This window comes from Mytilus trossulus, chromosome 9, assembly GCF_036588685.1.
Source record: "Mytilus trossulus isolate FHL-02 chromosome 9, PNRI_Mtr1.1.1.hap1, whole genome shotgun sequence".
Lineage (NCBI taxonomy): Eukaryota > Metazoa > Mollusca > Bivalvia > Mytilida > Mytilidae > Mytilus > Mytilus trossulus.
This window is the reverse complement of record NC_086381.1, coordinates 19,337,535-19,356,340: the sequence shown is the minus strand read 5'-3', so window position 1 is coordinate 19,356,340 and position 18,806 is coordinate 19,337,535. Positions and strand designations below refer to the sequence as shown.

Here is an 18,806-nt window from a genome sequence, read left to right as displayed (position 1 = left end):
TTCATAAAAAAAATTGATATTTTATGGTATTTATGTAAGTTCTGTCTGTCATATCAAGAAGTAACAATTTGAAAAAAATGGCTTCTAATGAAACAACAGAGGGCCAAGTTCCTATAGAAGAAAGTGATCAGTTGATTATAAAACCATTGTTAGCACATATTTTTAGTCAAATATAATTACTATAGATTCTTAGCTTGTTCGTTCTTTCATATTAAGTATTATAAACACAATGACACAAAACCAAACACACATGAAACAATTTTACAAATATCACATGAATACATGTATCAGTGGAATCCATGACAAATCGCCCCACTGGCAAATCGCCCCACAACTGATCGCCCCACTATTTTACCAACTCGCCCCGCTTAAAAAAAAACGCCCCAAACTTGTTTACCAAATCGCCCCACTTTTTAAAAAATCACCCCACTTGCAATGACTTGTGAAATGTATTAATATTACTCCTGCCAACTCGCCCCACTTAATGGAAAACGGTAAAATCTAGATTAATATATTATTAACCAGGATGAATTTAGTAATTCCAACTCGCTACACTTATGGAAAAAGATGCCATCCCATTAAAAACCTTATAGAAACATCTTATGTTCAACTTATTCCTTTTTTTAGCTCACCTGGCCCAAAGGGCCAAGTGAGCTTATGCCATCACTTGGCGTCCGTCGTCGTCCATCGTCTGTCGTTGTAAACTATTTCAAGAATCTTCTCCTTTGAAACTACTGGGCCAAATACTTCCAAACTTTAACTGAATGTTCCTTAGGGTATCTAGTTTATAAATTGTATCGGAGGTTTTGATCTATCAACAAACATGGTCACCATTGCTAAAAATAGAACATAGGGGTCAAATGCAGTTTTTGGCTTATAACTCAAAAACCAAAGCATTTAGAGCAAATCTGACAGGGGTAATATTGTTAATCAGGTCAAGATCTATCTGCCCTGAAATTTTCAGATGAATCAGACAATCCGTTGTTGGGTTGCTGCCCCTGAATTGGTAATTTTAAGGAAATTTTGCTGTTTTTGGTTATTATCTTGAATATTATTATAGATAGAGATAAACTGTAAACAGCAATAATGTTCAGCAAAGTAAGATTTACAAATAAGTCAACATGACCGAAATGGTCAGTTAAGGAGTTATTGCCCTTTATAGTCAATTTTTAACCATTTTTCGTAAATCTTAGTTATCTTTTACAAAAATCTTCTCCTCTGAAACTACTGGGCCAAATACTTCCAAACTTTAACTGAATGTTCCTTAGGGTATCTAGTTTATAAATTGTATCCGAAGTTTTGATCTATCAATAAACATGGTCGCCATTACTAAAAATAGAACATAGGGGTCAAATGCAGTTTTTGGCTTATAACTCAAAAACCGAAGCATTTAGAGCAAATCTGACATGGGGTTATATTGTTAATCAGGTCAAGATCTATCTGCCCTGAAATTTTCAGATGAATTAGACAACCTGTTGTTGGGTTGCTGCCCCTGAATTGATAATTTTAAGGAAATTTTGCTGTTTTTGGTTATTATCTTGAATATTATTATAGATAAAGATAAACTGTAAAGTGAGCAACAATGTTCAGCAAAGTAAGATCTACAAATAAGTCTATCTGAAGAAAATAGGACATCCAAAAAACATTTAAATAAATTGAAAAGTCAAAATAATCATTGATGAGAGATTTAACCAAAAGAATTAAGGTGAGCGATTCAGGCTCTTGAGAGCCTCTTGTTTTTTTTAAATAGCGGTAAGAAATCTTGATGAATTGATTTATGCCAACTAGCCCCACTTATGAAAAGTACAAGTATAATTAGAGTTAAAGCCACTTACGAATAAAATAATTAAACAGTTTACTGTAATGTGTGTTGGCTTTCCAATTGGTCCCACTTATGAGAACATTTGAAAAGCTTCTTTTTTTTTGTTCTTTTCTTCTGCCTAGTTGAATTCAAACAGAAAGAGGTAAGTTTTTTTTTGGTTTATTTGTATTCTGTGTAGATTATTTTTCATTAAAGTGGGGCGAGTTGACAGACATGAAAATTATATATTAATCTAGATCTATTACTGTTTTCCATAAGTGGGGCGAGTTGGCATGAGTAATCATGGTAATTTTAAACATGATTTTACCCATTTCACATGTGGGGCGATTTTTTAAAAAGTCAGGCAATTTGGTAAATCAGTTTGAGGCGGGTTTTTTTTTTAAGTTGGGCGATTTGTCCCGCTTCCGTATCAGTGTATATGGTCAGATCATATGTTTTCGTATGTCATACAAATTGATACATTTGTGTACTAGGCATGTTTTTGTTTTTTGGAAATCATAACTTCACAATGCATTCTTACATGTCTTAATAGCATGAAAAGTCATGAGAAAACATGGACAAGGCTATAGATTAGGTTATTAGATTTCATATAATGTAGTGAAGCAGGGTGCCCAAATTGAATAATTACAACATTTCTTTGTTGTTATGTCAAAGTTACCAGTGATGGCTTTAAATTGTGTGGAAAGAGAACACCTACTAACAGTGTTGAACTTGAAGAGCTGAACAAACATTGGTCCCAATAGACATATCTTATCACAATCTGGATATCTACACAGCTTGACCAAGGAATCTGTGCCTCTTGATTAATTTGAATAATTGGACTGTTTGAGTATTGCACGCAAAAATAAGAACTCTAATTTTGATATCTGATACATACATGAATCTGAGTATTCAGATTTTCTGGAAATCGCAATAATAAGTCTGGCATTTATGATTTTTGTCCAATTCTCTGAAATCGCAATGATCATGATGATGAAACATAATAAATGCCCAAAACATTTTCTGAATATACAGTAGTCATACTGGTTCAGAATTACCTCTATTTAAAGTTTATTATATCATGTATATCATATTTCTCTCATTTATTAATATTTATTTCAGAGGTTCTGGTCAAGAAGTAGGTAGATCATGTCACATACTGGAATTCAAAGGAAAGAAAATTATGGTAAATATTCAGTTACCAGGTAACAGGTGTCGATTTTCCAGAGCCTATCATATTTTTCTGTCTAGTACACTTTCCTGGGACATTTGAGAGATCAAATCTTTCAGTATCATTGAGTATCATGGCTAATGAATGGAAAAAATATCACAATTTATTTACCTTTCATATAATAACCATGAAAATGTGACCATAAGTTATATGTCATTTAAAAATGTAATAATTTCTTAAGCATGTAAGATCAAATATCAAAATCACATTTGTGTGATAAGCAAATATTAGTTGGTTGCAATTGACTTGTGGTTAATCTAATAATGATTTAAAAGAGTGTGACGAAATAAAATCTTAATCATGGGAATAAACATACAAACATGTAGATGACCTTATCATGCTTATCCTGTTTATCCAAGAAAGTAAACAATATCTTTGATTAGTTCACTGTATTGTAATTAAAAAACAATTAATGTACATTTTTACTACATTAAAGGTGCATAAAATACCTCTATTGTATATGTTATAAGCATGATAAGTAATAGCTCATAGAAAGAGGTTAAATCATTTATAAAACTTGAAATATGTTTTAAAACAGGCAGATTTTTTGGTTTGCATATTGAATATTGCCTTGTGGATATAACCTCAGTATATTTTGCAAAATGTTTACAAAAAGAAAATTTCCCAACTTGAACCACAACTAGATGCATCAGTTTACTAAAGCTAAATCTCCATGCATACAATGAACAATTAAAATAATTTTATGATTGTAAGAATGTTTTGTTAAAGAGCCATATTTTATTTATTGTAGTTGGACTGTGGTATTCACCCTGGACTTCATGGAGTTGCCTCCCTTCCATACCTTGATTGTGTAGATGTTGAAGACATAGATCTGTTGCTGATCAGTCAGTAAGTGTTGAATTGAAAGCACAAATCTTTAATACATTTTAAAAAAAAACCATTTATCTTGTAGTGATTATAGTTTGGCAGTGCCATACAGGAAAAAAATCATATCATAATGATTCAATGAAACATGTTGGAATAAAACAGATCTGCCAAATGTATTATTTTCTTTTATAAAACAGCTAGGTTTAGTTTTTGGTGAAACCATCATAATTCTTTGTTCTTTATATTTTACAGCTTTCATTTAGATCATTGTGGAGCATTGCCATATTTCTTAGAGAAAACAGCATTCAAAGGACGGTGTTTCATGACCCATGCCACAAAAGCTATTTATAGATGGCTGTTATCAGATTACGTCAAAGTCAGGTATACCTACTGTATATAGCAGCCCAACTGATTTAAGCGTCATCTTTATCAGTGTCACTTACATTTAAAAAGTAAAAAGAATAAATATAATGAAATACTGAATGAACTTATATCTGAATTAAATACTGTAAATTCAGAAATTATTGCGTGCATTTATTATTGCGATTTTGTCATTTTACACTTGAATGCGATTTTAATTTTTACGATTTTGAGAAAAGTCATGATTAATTCAGTTAAAATATTACAAAATGTGAGTTTTAATTATTGCGTTTACAACTCAGTCGCATTATTCGCAATAATAAAAACCTCGCAATAATTTCTGAATTTACAGTACTTTTTTTCCCCAATTTGTATATGCATCATCACTATTAATTTATACAGATGAGGATTTCAATAGAAGCAAAGTTTGTAGAGGAAAGAAGTTGTTGAAACAATGGTTTCTTTCTTTTTATAGATTATTAATAGATGAAGTTTCACATTTCAATGTTTTTGGATTTTTTTTCACACATAACACCACTTTCAATGATGATCAACATTTTAATCAGTCAATTATTTTCTCCAGCACATTATTTCAACTTGACATATCTTTTATACTATCAGCAAATAGATGTGTCATATAAATTGGTATTTTCATTTGCTTTGTATTTTGCAGTAATATATCGACAGAATATCAGCTGTACGCAGACAGTGATATAGAGAAAAGTATGGACAAAATTGAGACTTTAAATTTTCATCAGGTAAGACAAAAAACATGGTGAAGTTTTTAACCAAATCAAGCGTCTATGTCATCACTCTAGATTTTATAATATACAGAAATCTGAATTTATGAAATAATGCATTTATTCATCATTTCATGACAGAAAGTATAAAACACCATTTTAATCATCTACTACCAGCTTGTTATTCTTCCTGAAAAAAAGAAAAGTGAAACAGATGCTTTTAAAGCTTAATGCAGCATATTTACAAGAAATCCTGATTTCCTTTGAGATTGTTTAAAAAACTTCTGAACCCCTTTATTAAAGGGTAACAGTTAATTGGTAGTTATCCCAAATATATATAACATTTATGATATATGATATTATTTTCAATGAGACAACTATTCACAAAAGTTTTCATATTATATCTGTTGACTTTGCTTCATTTCAGTTAACATTTTCACTAAATAACAAGTTAATATTCCTTACAGCACTTTGGGAAAGAAAACTTGTAACAACTGCTCTGAACAAAACATTTGAAAAGAAATAACTTAAGGTGGTACCCAACACTTTCACTAAAAATTAATTTGGCTTGTTTAATTTTCATAAAATTTTGACAAAGTATTTACTTTGACCCTTTAACAAGTGTATTAAAATTTCAAAAATTTTGAACCAACAGTTTTGACAAAAAAAATACACTGGTTATATAGCAGTTTGACAAACAACAATTTTGATCATTGAGAAGCTTATTATTCCATTTACAACACAACATAATTAAAACATTTAGCTGATTTTACAGAGTTATCTCCCTGCATTGTTAGGTACCACCTTAATTTTGTAACTTTTAAGTAATCAATGTTCATATTTAAGTCAGATATGCTTACTAGCTCTCAACACTGGTGATTCTTTGATTATTACTTTAAGACAAAAAGTGAAATAATATTATTTTTTTATCATGAATTATGTAGATATTTGCATTGATAACACAGCAATACACAGTAACTAGTACATGTATGTGTTTAACAATTGTGTTAGTGATTGTATTGCTAAGAAAAAACATACCTCTTAAATTGTACTACATTTTGTAATTTGTAGCAAGTACATAAAAATGGTGGGAAAACAAACAACACAACATTTTTTTAGTTTATAGTTTTGTACATGATCAGGGAGTTAGTTTCTTGTTTGAATTATTATACATTTATCATTTCTGGGCCTTCTATAACTAAATATTCAGTAAGGGTTTTGCTTATTGTTGATGGCTGTAGGTCATGGTTTATAGTGATAATTTGTCTCATTTTGCAATTACACCACTTACAAATTTGTATCATAAAAGCTTTCTTTGATATCCGAACAACATTTCTTCTTTAATATTGTTTCAATATACCCCTTTGGTGACCTTCTGCTGTTGTTTTTTATTTTGGTCGGGTTGTTGTCTCTTTGACACATTCCCCATTTCCATTCTCAATTTTATCTGTATAGTAATGGAAGAATCTTTTATTAACAGGAAGTAGAGGTGAATGGAATCAAATTTTGGTGCTACACAGCAGGACATGTTCTAGGAGCTGCCATGTTTATGATAGAAATAGCTGGTGTCAAGGTCAGTGCCACATGTCAAATTGTTAGAAAACATGAGGAAATATGTTACATTCATATCAAATTGAATCATTTTAATTAATTCATAGTATACTTATTCATTGCTAAATATATAATAAGAATAAGAACTCTCTTAAGAATAAATACTAGAAAATCATTAAAAAGAGGAATAGAAAAACATAAACTGCAAGACAAACAGGGATAGACTTGAAATTCAACTTTTGGAACAAATTAATTTGTTTGAAGCTTACAGTAATCAAATTAAAAAGTTCATAAGCAAATTATGTGTAGACTTATAGTTATTCAAAAATAAACTATTTAATTTCATGTATTGACACTAGCTTACTTTTATACAAACTTGTATATAGTCATTTTTATACGTCCACAAAATTTTTTTTTTGCATTGTATATTGCTATCATGTCATTGTAGTCTGTGTCATCGTTGTAATCCGAAGACACATTTTTTTAGTGTCCAGGCAATAACTTTGAAGTTTTCAATCAATAACTTGTGTTTAAGTGTATGAAACTCTGAAATTATACCACAAGTTTCCATACCATGAATGGATGATTAGTATTGACTTTAGGCTCAAAATGTTTTGAAATTAGGGGCAAAAAATGGGGGAAAACTAGGTTTTTCTGGTCAATGGACAATTAAGACAATTTAAAAGCAGTGTAAGGAAGGTAGTTTCAGAAAAATTTAACATACAATGTTAGGTATGTTCGGATTTACCTCCCTTACACTTCTTTTAAATTATGTAAAATAAAATTTCAGGTGGATTAATTGCAAAAAAACGGGGATGGCAGTAGTTTTCAAAATCTTTTGTCCAAATTTCTCAAATTCCAATTTTTTTAAAAGTTACAATATTGCACAATAGATTTGTAAGATCTTGACATTTTTTTTGTGTCAGAAACCCATAATATGTCAAAAATTTGATCTCAATCCAAATTTAGAGCTGTATCAATCTTGAATGTTGTGTCCATACTTGACCCAACTGTTCAGAGTTCGACCTCTGCGGTAGTATAAAGCTGACCCTGCAGAGCACCTGGTTTACACTCAAAGAAACAACGAAAAGATTCTCTCATTATTTGGAGGAATATTATTCATGTTTGACTTTCAAATCTCAAAATAAATCTTTCAATTCCAGTTGAACTACAATTAAAAACCATATTATATTCTTTTATTTCTTTCTAGGTTTTATATACTGGTGATTTCTCAAGACAAGAAGACAGACATTTAATGCAAGCAGAAATACCAAATGTCCATCCAGATATATTGATTGTTGTAAGCTATCAATATCACAATTCAAAATTATGTCAGCTTTTTATATAGCGAATTATATGTTTATAACCATTTGTGTTGATAGAGCCTCACCTGCTAGAATTGAACCTCAAGATATAAGGAAAAAAATCCCATTTTTGATCTTTTGTTTTTCTTTAACTTTGTAAGAATAGGCAATCAATGTTATAATTGACAATGACTGACTCAAAAACAAAAAAAATGTGCTTGGATTCATGAACAAATACTTGTACAATGGTGATTCAGTTAATTTACAGTGTCTCTTTTAAGTGTGAAATTTTAGAAGACTTACATTCCCATTATACTCTTTAAAAATACAATACCACACCAATAAGAAAAATCATTTCATTCTAAAAAGAACTTGGTTTTAATACTGTATGCTGACTTGATATTGATAAGTTAAAAACAGAACCAAATATGTGGAATACTTGGAACTTTTTTCAAGCATCATAAGTTTAAATAGGTTTTTTTTAAAAGCTGATTTTGTCCTTTCACTACTGAATTAAAAATAATTATTTTGAATGTAAAATAACTCATACAGAGCATTTTTGAACATTATGCTCTTTAATAAATCTATTTCAATTATAGGAAGCTACATATGGCACTCACATTCATGAGAAGAGGGAAGACAGGGAAGCAAGATTTACTGGACTAGTCCATGATATAGTCAGTAGGGGTGGGAGGTGTCTCATTCCAGTATTTGCACTTGGAAGAGCTCAAGAACTTTTACTGATTCTAGGTTTGTATATGCTAAAGAATTTAATAGATATATATATTGAAAAAAAATTATTATCTTATCATTTGGTGAGTCCTATTTCAAATTTGAAAAAACTTCACGGACAAAATTAAAAATTTAGACATACTGTATAATATTTCATCAGTAGCAGATAAAATTTGAAATTTTCTTTGCTATTTTAAATGTCAAGTTTTGAAAATTTATTTTTACAATTCTGTTTTTAGATGAATACTGGGGTAATCACCCTGAGTTACATGATATACCTATATACTATGCTTCATCGCTGGCTAAGAAATGTATGACAGTCTACCAGACTTATATCAACGCCATGAACGATAAAATCAAACGTCAAATCAGTATCAGTAATCCATTTGTCTTCAAACATATATCTAACTTAAAGGTATGTATGTTAATCAGGCACATTTAACATTTACTGTAAAGTCTGAAGTTTCAATGATGTTTTTAAATCATACGGAAATGAAAAGGTATTAGCATCACAAAAATAAAAAACTGCATTATAGATTTGATTGCATAATTTGTATGTAGTTTGTTCAAATCTCAAATAATTAATCTCATGTTTTTGTACATTCTTCAAAAATATTAATAATAAATGCTAACAAACATTTCTGTATTTAGCATGGTTATAAGATCTAAAAAATTTCGATCTTGACCATTTTTTGAGAATTATTAATGTTTATGGTTATCAATGCTTTCCATGGAAGTGATAATTGTAGAATATTTAAAATACTTTTGATGATTGAAAAACTAATGTTAACATGATAGCAGAAAATATATAGGAAATTATGGGAAAACAAAAAATGCTCAATTCAATTTTACTTATAACTTAAGCTATGTATATCTAATCTTATGTTATAGAGCATGGAACATTTTGAAGATATTGGACCTTCAGTTGTACTGGCTAGCCCAGGTATGATGCAGAGTGGTCTCTCCAGGGAACTATTTGAGAATTGGTGTACAGATAAAAGAAATGGCTGCATTATTGCTGGCTATTGTGTAGAGGGTACCTTAGCAAAGGTGATTATTACTTCAATCTAAAGTACTGTGAAAGTTATCATTGTCACATATAGGCTCTTATTAGTTTTTTGTGCAATTAAAAGTGGGATAAAATTTATAAATGTCTTTTTATTGCATGTGTCATTCGGTTGCTGTCTCATTGCCATATTGCCTCCATCTTATTTTATTTAAATATAACATACTTTTTATACCCCTGCCTTTGAAAGTTTACTCTTGTCAATCTGTATGTTCTAAAATTGTTTTTAGCTCTTTTACTTTAGTTTGCTTCAACCAAATGTTATGAAACTAATACACAATGCTCATTTCCACAAAACACAGATCAAGTTTGAATTTGAGTGCAATTACTTTAACCTCCTTTTCAAATGGAAAAATTGCTGAATTTCTTGTTTCCGTTCTCAAAATTTAGTTTGCCTCAACCAAATGTTATTGATCTTATGCACAATGTTTAATAACACAAAACTCTGATCATGTATGAATTTGTCTGACATCACTTTTACTATTTTTGAGTTATGTGTCTTTATAATGTTACATGTATATGCAAGCAGGGACATCTGTTAAAACTGTGTCTCATGGTTTATTTCAAAAGATAATAAGATTCATTTGTTGATAAAATTATATTCAAAAACCTTGGTTGGTGTTGGATAAAAATGCCCTTCATTGGAAGAAGCCCTTATGTTTTGAAGTATTGTTATAGAACTAATGAATGCATGTAACTTTTCTTTATAGCACATTCTATCAGAACCAGAAGATATTGTTACAATGGCTGGCGCCAGACTACCTTTGAAATGTTCTGTCGATTATATCTCATTCTCAGCTCATACAGATTACCAACAGACTAGTGAATTCATCAGAATACTCAAGCCTACACATATAGTAAGTATAGACTGAAAGGCAAAGAGAGCTATTTTATATTAACCTACACCTAAAAAAAAAATGGATTGTTGAAATTTTAATTTTTGAGCAAAAGCTTCTTTTCCGTGAATAATTGCCCTTCTGTTAAAAAAATAAAATAAAGCACCTAAACAAAACCAAAATGACGTTTGATCCCCAACAAATGAGATTTAAGGGATCAAAATATGTTTATGAATAACATTCTGATCTGATAAAAAAAAATAATCAGAAAACTAAAATCTATCAATTAAAGAACACTTGAAAATGTAGCTTATAACACAAAAATTGATACAACAATTAAAAGTACTTTCACAGTAGTCAACGTTAAAGTTCAAATTAAGATCTAAGCAACTACACATTGAAGAGGGTGGATCTTTGGTTAGTTGATACATGCAGTTTAATGATAGTGAACCACACAAAACTTGATAATACTGAACTAACTATATTTTATTATTAAATGTGCCGCATGATATGTGTTATAAAATGTATAACAGAATTTTATTTACACATAGGTACTTGTCCATGGAGAACAGAATGAAATGTCCCGATTAAAGGCAGCTTTAGTTAGAGAGTACGAAGATGACACTGAATATCAGCCATTTGTACACAATCCTCGTAATACAGTGTCGGTAGAATTAAACTTTAGAGGAGAAAAAATGGCCAAGGTAAAAAAATAAACAGTTTGTTAATCTATTAGGATGCTGGAAAAAGATCATAACAAAATATTTTGTATTTGGATATGAAAAATATCTGATGAAAATCAAATTGAAGCTCTTTCATTATCATGCAATTAAGGAATTACATATCCAAAATTGATAAAAAAAAAATGTCCATGCTTTATATTTCAAAATATAAGAATTGTTACACTAAGACAACTGTAGCAACTAACATCAAAACACTATTTCCATTTCATGTTAATTTCTAAAGCTTATAGATTTGTACCTTGTATAAATATACAATTTTCACATCTTTCCTGTTTGACCAAACTTTAATCTTTAATTATACAAACTGGGCTAGACACCAATTGAACAAGGTTTATTTTATCAATATCTTCTAATGAATAAGTGTTATAGTTTGCATGACATTGTAAGCAACTCCCTGTTTTATTTCAAAGTGGTATTAGTCTTAGATTGGTACTTTGATCTGTCATTTATATGTTATAAATGGGACAATATGGAATATAAGTCATCCATGTCAAATTGATATGTATATTGTATATTGTAGGTTGATGTTTTTATTATACCCCCTCTTTGAAAAAGGGGGGGTATTCTGTTTTACCTCTGTCTGTCTGTCAGTCCATCCATCAGTCGGTATGTCCCATGAATATTTTTCGTCACATTTTTCTCAGGAACTGCTATGTATAAGGATTTCTGAAATTTGGTTTCAGGGTTTATTTAAGTCAGCTCTATATGAAAACTTGAAATAAAAATTATTTTTCAATGGTTATGATATCTTTGATTGATCTTCATATTTATTAAGTTTTAAATAATGTTTGGTTTTATTTCAGGTTGTAGGCAAATTGGCAGCAGACCGTACAAATGTTCAGAATAAGAAAATATCTGGTATCTTATTAAAGAGGAACTTTAACTATCATATTCTCGATCCATCAGATTTGTCTAGTAAGCATTTAATTTATATTGATATAACTAACAAAATATTTCAGCTTGATTGATTGATTAATTGGCGTTTTATGCCGTTTTTAGAACTATTGATTATTTGATGGCAGTCAGTTTTTATTGGTGGATTAAGCCAGAGTGCCTGTAGAGAATCACAAAATTTGGAAGGAAAGCTAACAATCGCAGTCAATTAAGAGTGTTGTCGAACACACAGGCTACGTGCGGTATTCAAATTCATAACCACAGTGTTGAAATGTAATTGATAAAGTATTTGGACTACTTAGACCACTCTGCCTCCAAAACCTTATTTAAGCTTTTTGAAATTTCAGTGCTTCCATCTGTAGAAAAGTATTTTTGATTGTTTCTTTTTTGATAAGGCCAAAAACACATGTTTAATTTAATCAAGGTTCAAATATAAGATATATACATGTTAAATTTATTTCAGGTTTACTTGCTTTTTGTAAGTGTTTAAAATAGTATTGGATCTTGAGTCAAAACATGAGTTATTTTTATTTCAGATTATACTGATCTAGCCATGAGTACTGTTACACAAAGGATCAGTATAGGTTTTACTGGTACCCTACCTCTATTACGTTATTACCTACAGCAGTTATCTGGTGACGTAGAGCAGTTTGAGATCTCTGGTAAACCAGCTTTAAAAGTCTTCAAATGTATAACAGTTGTTATTGAAGCAAGAATGGCTGTGATAGAAGTAAGCATAGTAGTTCAGTGGTGCCTTTGGACTTGTACTTTAATTACGTCATAATAAATTACTCATTTAACAGTTTATTATTTTCCAAAAGATGAAGATATAGTGTTTATTGCAACTGCTGATCGTCTCAAAATTTAGTAGAGGAATATACCAGGTTAATATGGTCCTTGTCCTCCTGCACCAAGTCATCCTTACTTGCATGGCTTGATCTTCTCCATGACAATACTAACTTGGGTGCTATTATCTATATTTTATATGTGATTAAGGTTTGTCAGTTATTTACTGATGGTCAGTGGTTATAACCAAGTGTTCCTTTACCAATATAAATGGATAAAATGTAATTGTAAAAGTTTGTAGAGGCATTGTCAACCCCCAAATCATATTAACACAATTTTGATACATTGCTTGTCCTTGTAAACTTGATTCAAAACTATTGTGTTGAATGTTCCAGAATCAATAAATGCATGTTATTTGGTTAAGTTTTTAATCTATATTTTTATAGTGGATGGCTAATCCAGTCGCAGATATGTATGCAGATGCTGTTATGACTGTTGTACTGAGAGCAGAATCAGATCCTATGCCACAAAGAAGTAAGAATTAAATAACAGAAACAATTTAATTGAATTTTAGCAAATATATAAATCTAGAACTGTTGTCTTAGTTATGCAGCATCCTTAAACATTTATTAAACCCTGATCTAGGAAGTTCGAGGAGGAATTGGTTTTTGGTTTTTGAACATTCAGTTCATCAGTCATTTTGGATTCCGAAATTTAAACTAGTGTATCAAAGTTGTTCAACATATATCCCATATACTCATTATACACATTGATGAAAAATTCCATGCTAAGTGGGTATAATATGGGGACGTAGTCCCCAATAACAGTAGAAAATTCAATAAAAAAAAAATCGGGGAAAATTTCCCGAATTTTTCATTGAACTAATGAGCTCAAAATCGTTCAATTTTTTTTATGTCACGTTTTGAAATCCCAGACCTGCGCAGAAATCTACAATGTACTTCCTTTTTCCGGTTTCGTTTGTATGAAACTTTGAGTAAAATATATATTTATCAGTCTAGTATAAAATAAGAAGGAATGCAATACCAATTTCATTTCTTAATAATTCCTTGATATGAAAAAAACCGTTTCCTGATGAAAGCGTTTCTTTGTTTATGACGTCATAACTTAAATAACGTCACAACTAAAATCCCCAACAACAGAACCAAAATCAGAAACGTTACGCTATTTCCATTTCTTTTTTTTTTTTAAATATTTAAGTTACAAAGAAATAATTCATACAGACTTTGTCCCCATTTACAGGTAATGCCTGCCTCATATTAAATTCTTAAAAGTATTGGCAAACAGTATGTGAATCCTAAACAGATTTCAAAATCTTTTCCCCAATTTAACTCAGCCTTGATAATTGTATTAAGATATATATAGTTTAAGAGCAGTTTTATGTCTTTGAGCTTTTGATTTTGCCATTTGATTAAGTACTTTCTGTTTTAAATTTTCCCAGAGGTTGATATTTTTATTAATTTTTTGGCAAGGGCATCAGTGTCTTACATATACATCATATACATCTGAAAAAAGTATGATTAATTACAATGACTAATTTATTTGTAGATGTACCCCCAGCCTTGTTGGTAGACAAAATTCATGTACAGGAATGTTTACTAGAAATGTTAACAGACATGTTTGTTATTTGTAGATGTACCCCCAGCCTTGTTGGTAGACAAAAGTCATGTACAGGAATGTTTACTAGAGATGTTGTCAGATATGTTTGGTTCTAGCTCTATCAGTAAGCTCATCAAGAATGACAGAATGACTGTAACAGTAGATGATAAAACAGCTGTAATTAATGTAGACACATTGGTAAGTTACAGTAGATGATAAAACAGCTGTAATTAATGTAGACACATTGGTAAGTTACAGTAGATGATAAAACAGCTGTAATTAATGTAGACACATTGGTAAGTTACAGTAGATGATAAAACAGCTGTAATTAATGTAGACACATTGGTAAGTTACAGTAGATGATAAAACAGCTGTAATTAATGTAGACACATTGGTAAGTTACAGTAGATGATAAAACAGCTGTAATTAATGTAGACACATGGGTAAGTTACAGTAGATGATAAAACAGCTGTAATTAATGTAGACACATGGGTAAGTTACAGTAGATGATAAAACAGCTGTAATTAATGTAGACACATTGGTAAGTTACAGTAGATGATAAAACAGCTGTAATTAATGTAGACACATGGGTAAGTTACAGTAAAACAGCTGTAATTAACGTAGACACATTGGTAAGTTACAGTAGATGATAAAACAGCTGTAATTAATGTAGACACATTGGTAAGTTACAGCAGATGATAAAACAGCTGTAATTAACGTGGACACATTGGTAAGTTACAGTAGATGATAAAACAGCTGTAATTAACGTAGACACATTGGTAAGTTACAGTAGATGATAAAACAGCTGTAATTAATGTAGACACATTGGTAAGAATTATAGTAGCATTGGAATGGTGCTGCACTTGGTAGTAATGCCTTTATATAATTTTCCAATGGGACAAATTATCCTGGGTTAGGGAGAACTTACCTGTTTGTGTTTGTTTTAGAAGCAAGACATATTTTCCATGGTCATCAGCATCAATAGTTTGGTTCAGTATGTGGTTAAAGTTTTAAAGCATTTTATGAACAAGACATCTATTACATTGTCAATCCTTCAGGGAATTAATGAAAATATGACAGAAGTTATTTTATGATTGAAAGAAGGTATCAAAAGCATAATTGATGATTTAATTTTTGCCAGTCAACATAACACTGTAAATTTGACAGTATCAAAAGCAGGTAGGACAACTCTTAAAGTCTAGTATTAGGATGTATTTTCTAGAAAATTTTAACTTTTCACTTAAATTTTGATATTTACATTACAGGATGTGGCCTGTGAAGATGAGACATTACAACAAGTTTTACAAACAGCTGTTTCCAAGCTATTCCTGTCTCTGACGCCAATCAAAGCCAACACACAGTATCTGTGACAGCGGCAAATGTCAAGGGCATAATCATAAATAAAATGAGGTCATAATGTCAAGGACATTATCATAAATGAAATGAGGTCATACATGAGAGAATCATGCAAAAGTGTCAACCTCAGAAGTATAAGAGATTTTATAAAGTTGGACCAAGCTATATTGATCATGGGAGTAAAATGCAGCAAGGCTGTAGCAAACTCACCTCTTTAAGAAACTGATGAGTTAACCTTGTTCCTTCTGTCAGATAAAGTCTTGTAATGTGAGTTTGTAAGAAGTATCAAAAAGGCATCATTCAAGTTGCAGCTATTTTTTGTTAATGATTTGTATCATTGTTGTATAATGTACTTTGTTATATAAAATAAAGATCTGCAAAATTGTATTACTGTTTGTCATTGCTGATTATGTTGGATTGGTGTTTTAATTAGAGTGGCACATATAACATAAGGTACAGGAACTACGGGTGGCAAATATTACATGAAGTACAGTCAAACTTTAGTTACTGTGATATGAATATTGATTTGTATAATACTGACACACAGATTTTAACATGCAAGTTCACACATATTTCATCTGACACTACAAGACATTATCCTCTGAAACTTGAGGTTGCTCGTTTCACAACTGGTTGTGTAGGAAACGGGGGCAATTAAACCACATTGCTTTTGACCATATAGGAAATCACATTATTTTTTTATCTTTCTCAAGAACTATATTGTACTTGCCAGAAATTATGAAAAAACTTACTTCTATCCAGATTAGGGGAACAAAAGTGGCTACCATATTGTTCTTGATGGTTATTGTTAAAGTTTCTTATTTCATTTCTTTACTGTAAAGTCCGTTTTAAAGAATGATGCTGACATGCTCGAAGAGGCAATAATACCTACTGGTACCACTGAATCTTGTGGAAAGTTTCATGGTTCATGGAAACATTAACAAACTAGAACAAACTTACTAGGTAACAAATTACATTTTCATTTGTTATTTAAGAATTGAAGTTAAATTTTTAAATTCACCTGTGCACTTTATTGTGGGACCTCGTGTCATCATGAATGAAATGTTATTGTCTCATGCAACTGCTTACGGAATAACATGTGATGTGCAATTAGCCAATCAGAATAACCTATTATAATGAAACATACATCTAATGTAATTATTTGATGATAAATGGATTATCATTTATAGCTGACTATGATGTATGGTCTTTGCTCATTGTTGAAGGCTGTACGGTGACCTATAGTTGTTAATGTCTGTGTCAATTTGGTCTCTTGTGGACAGTTGTCTCATTGGCAATCAAACCACGTCTTTTTTATATCAGAAACAAAGCACAATTTGAGACTGACAGACTGAGTAGGACCTTTAAATGCTAGGTCACAAGATAAAAGTCTGCAGGAAGAAATGTCTTTCTGAGTTGCATAGTCTTCTCTTATTACCCAAGTCAATGTGCTAAGTGGAGAGACAGCAAATACTAATTTCCAAATCTTTGATTTAACCTGGCTTGGTTTCAAATTCAACAAAGCCATATGCATGCACTTTAGACAAATTTGCTATCATGAGACACCAAGGCAGTTTAAATGATTCTTGACATCTCATATGTAGGTATAGACAACCAGTAATCACTATAGACCACCCATGTATAAGTCTAAGGCTGTCAATCACTATACACCACCCATGTATAAGTCTAAGGCTGTCAATCACTATACACCACCCATGTATAAGTCTAAGGCTGTCAATCACTATACACCACCCATGTATAAGTCTATTGCTGTCAATCACTATACACAACCCATGTATAAGTCTAAGGCTGTCAATCACTATACACCACCCATGTATAAGTCTAAGGCTGTCAATCACTATACACCACCCATGTATAAGTCTAAGGCTGTCAATCACTATACACCACCCATGTATAAGTCTATTGCTGTCAATCACTATACACAACCCATGTATAAGTCTAAGGCTGTCAATCACTATACACCACCCATGTATAAGTCTAAGGCTGTCAATCACTATACACCACCCATGTATAAGTCTATTGCTGTCAATCACTATACACAACCCATGTATAAGTCTATTGCTGTCAATCACTATACACAACCCATGTATAAGTCTAAGGCTGTCAATCACTATACACCACCCATGTATAAGTCTAAGGCTGTCAATCACTATACACCACCCATGTATAAGTCTAAGGCTGTCAATCACTATACACCACCCATGTATAAGTCTAAGGCTGTCAATCACTATACACCACCCATGTATAAGTCTATTGCTGTCAATCACTATACACAACCCATGTATAAGTCTAAGGCTGTCAATCACTATACACCACCCATGTATAAGTCTAAGGCTGTCAATCACTATACACCACCCATGTATAAGTCTAAGGCTGTCAATCACTATACACCACCCATGTATAAGTCTATTGCTGTCAATCACTATACACAACCCATGTATAAGTCTAAGGCTGTCAATCACTATACACCACCCATGTATAAGTCTAAGGCTGTCAATCACTATACACCACCCATGTATAAGTCTAAGGCTGTCAATCACTATACACCACCCATGTATAAGTCTATTGCTGTCAATCACTATACACCACCCATGTATAAGTCTATTGCTGTCAATCACTATACACCACCCATGTATAAGTCTATTGCTGTCAATCACTGACTTCTCAATATTGTGTTTTGAAGTTTCAATTGATTGATTTAAGGAAACAGCACAGTTTAATTTGGTTTTTTTCTACACTTTTTTTGGCAGAACAAACCCATGGCCCTAAAGAGCCTGTGTCGCTCACATAGGTCATTAGGCATATTCAACAATGAACACTCTAAAAAATTGTGGACTAGAAAAGATGATTATTGTGAGAGGTCTTTGAAGGATTGATATAATGATTGATTGACTAGTAACATCCCTAAAAATCATACAATTTCAGGAATAGACTGAGATG

At 31.4% G+C, this 18,806-nt stretch overlaps 2 protein-coding genes across 2 annotated transcripts; both read left to right on the top strand.

Moving 5' to 3' along the window:
• The first annotated feature begins 58 nt into the window (after positions 1–58).
• Positions 59–16,232, top strand: LOC134685263 (cleavage and polyadenylation specificity factor subunit 3-like). The gene is made up of 17 exons (XM_063544845.1): positions 59–148; positions 2,924–2,987; positions 3,784–3,881; positions 4,113–4,241; positions 4,894–4,978; positions 6,441–6,533; positions 7,722–7,811; positions 8,415–8,565; positions 8,787–8,962; positions 9,439–9,597; positions 10,324–10,470; positions 11,001–11,153; positions 11,996–12,107; positions 12,623–12,816; positions 13,319–13,406; positions 14,524–14,687; positions 15,755–16,232. Exons 1-17 carry the CDS (start codon positions 78–80, stop codon positions 15,857–15,859), a joined length of 2,079 nt encoding a protein of 692 aa, XP_063400915.1. The 5' UTR covers positions 59–77; the 3' UTR covers positions 15,860–16,232.
• A 1,250-nt stretch (positions 16,233–17,482) lies between these two features.
• On the top strand, positions 17,483–18,526 carry LOC134684361 (adhesive plaque matrix protein-like). The gene has a single exon (XM_063543647.1). The coding sequence runs from the start codon at positions 17,483–17,485 to the stop codon at positions 18,524–18,526; it is 1,044 nt and encodes a 347-aa protein (XP_063399717.1).
• The last annotated feature ends 280 nt before the right edge of the window (positions 18,527–18,806 follow it).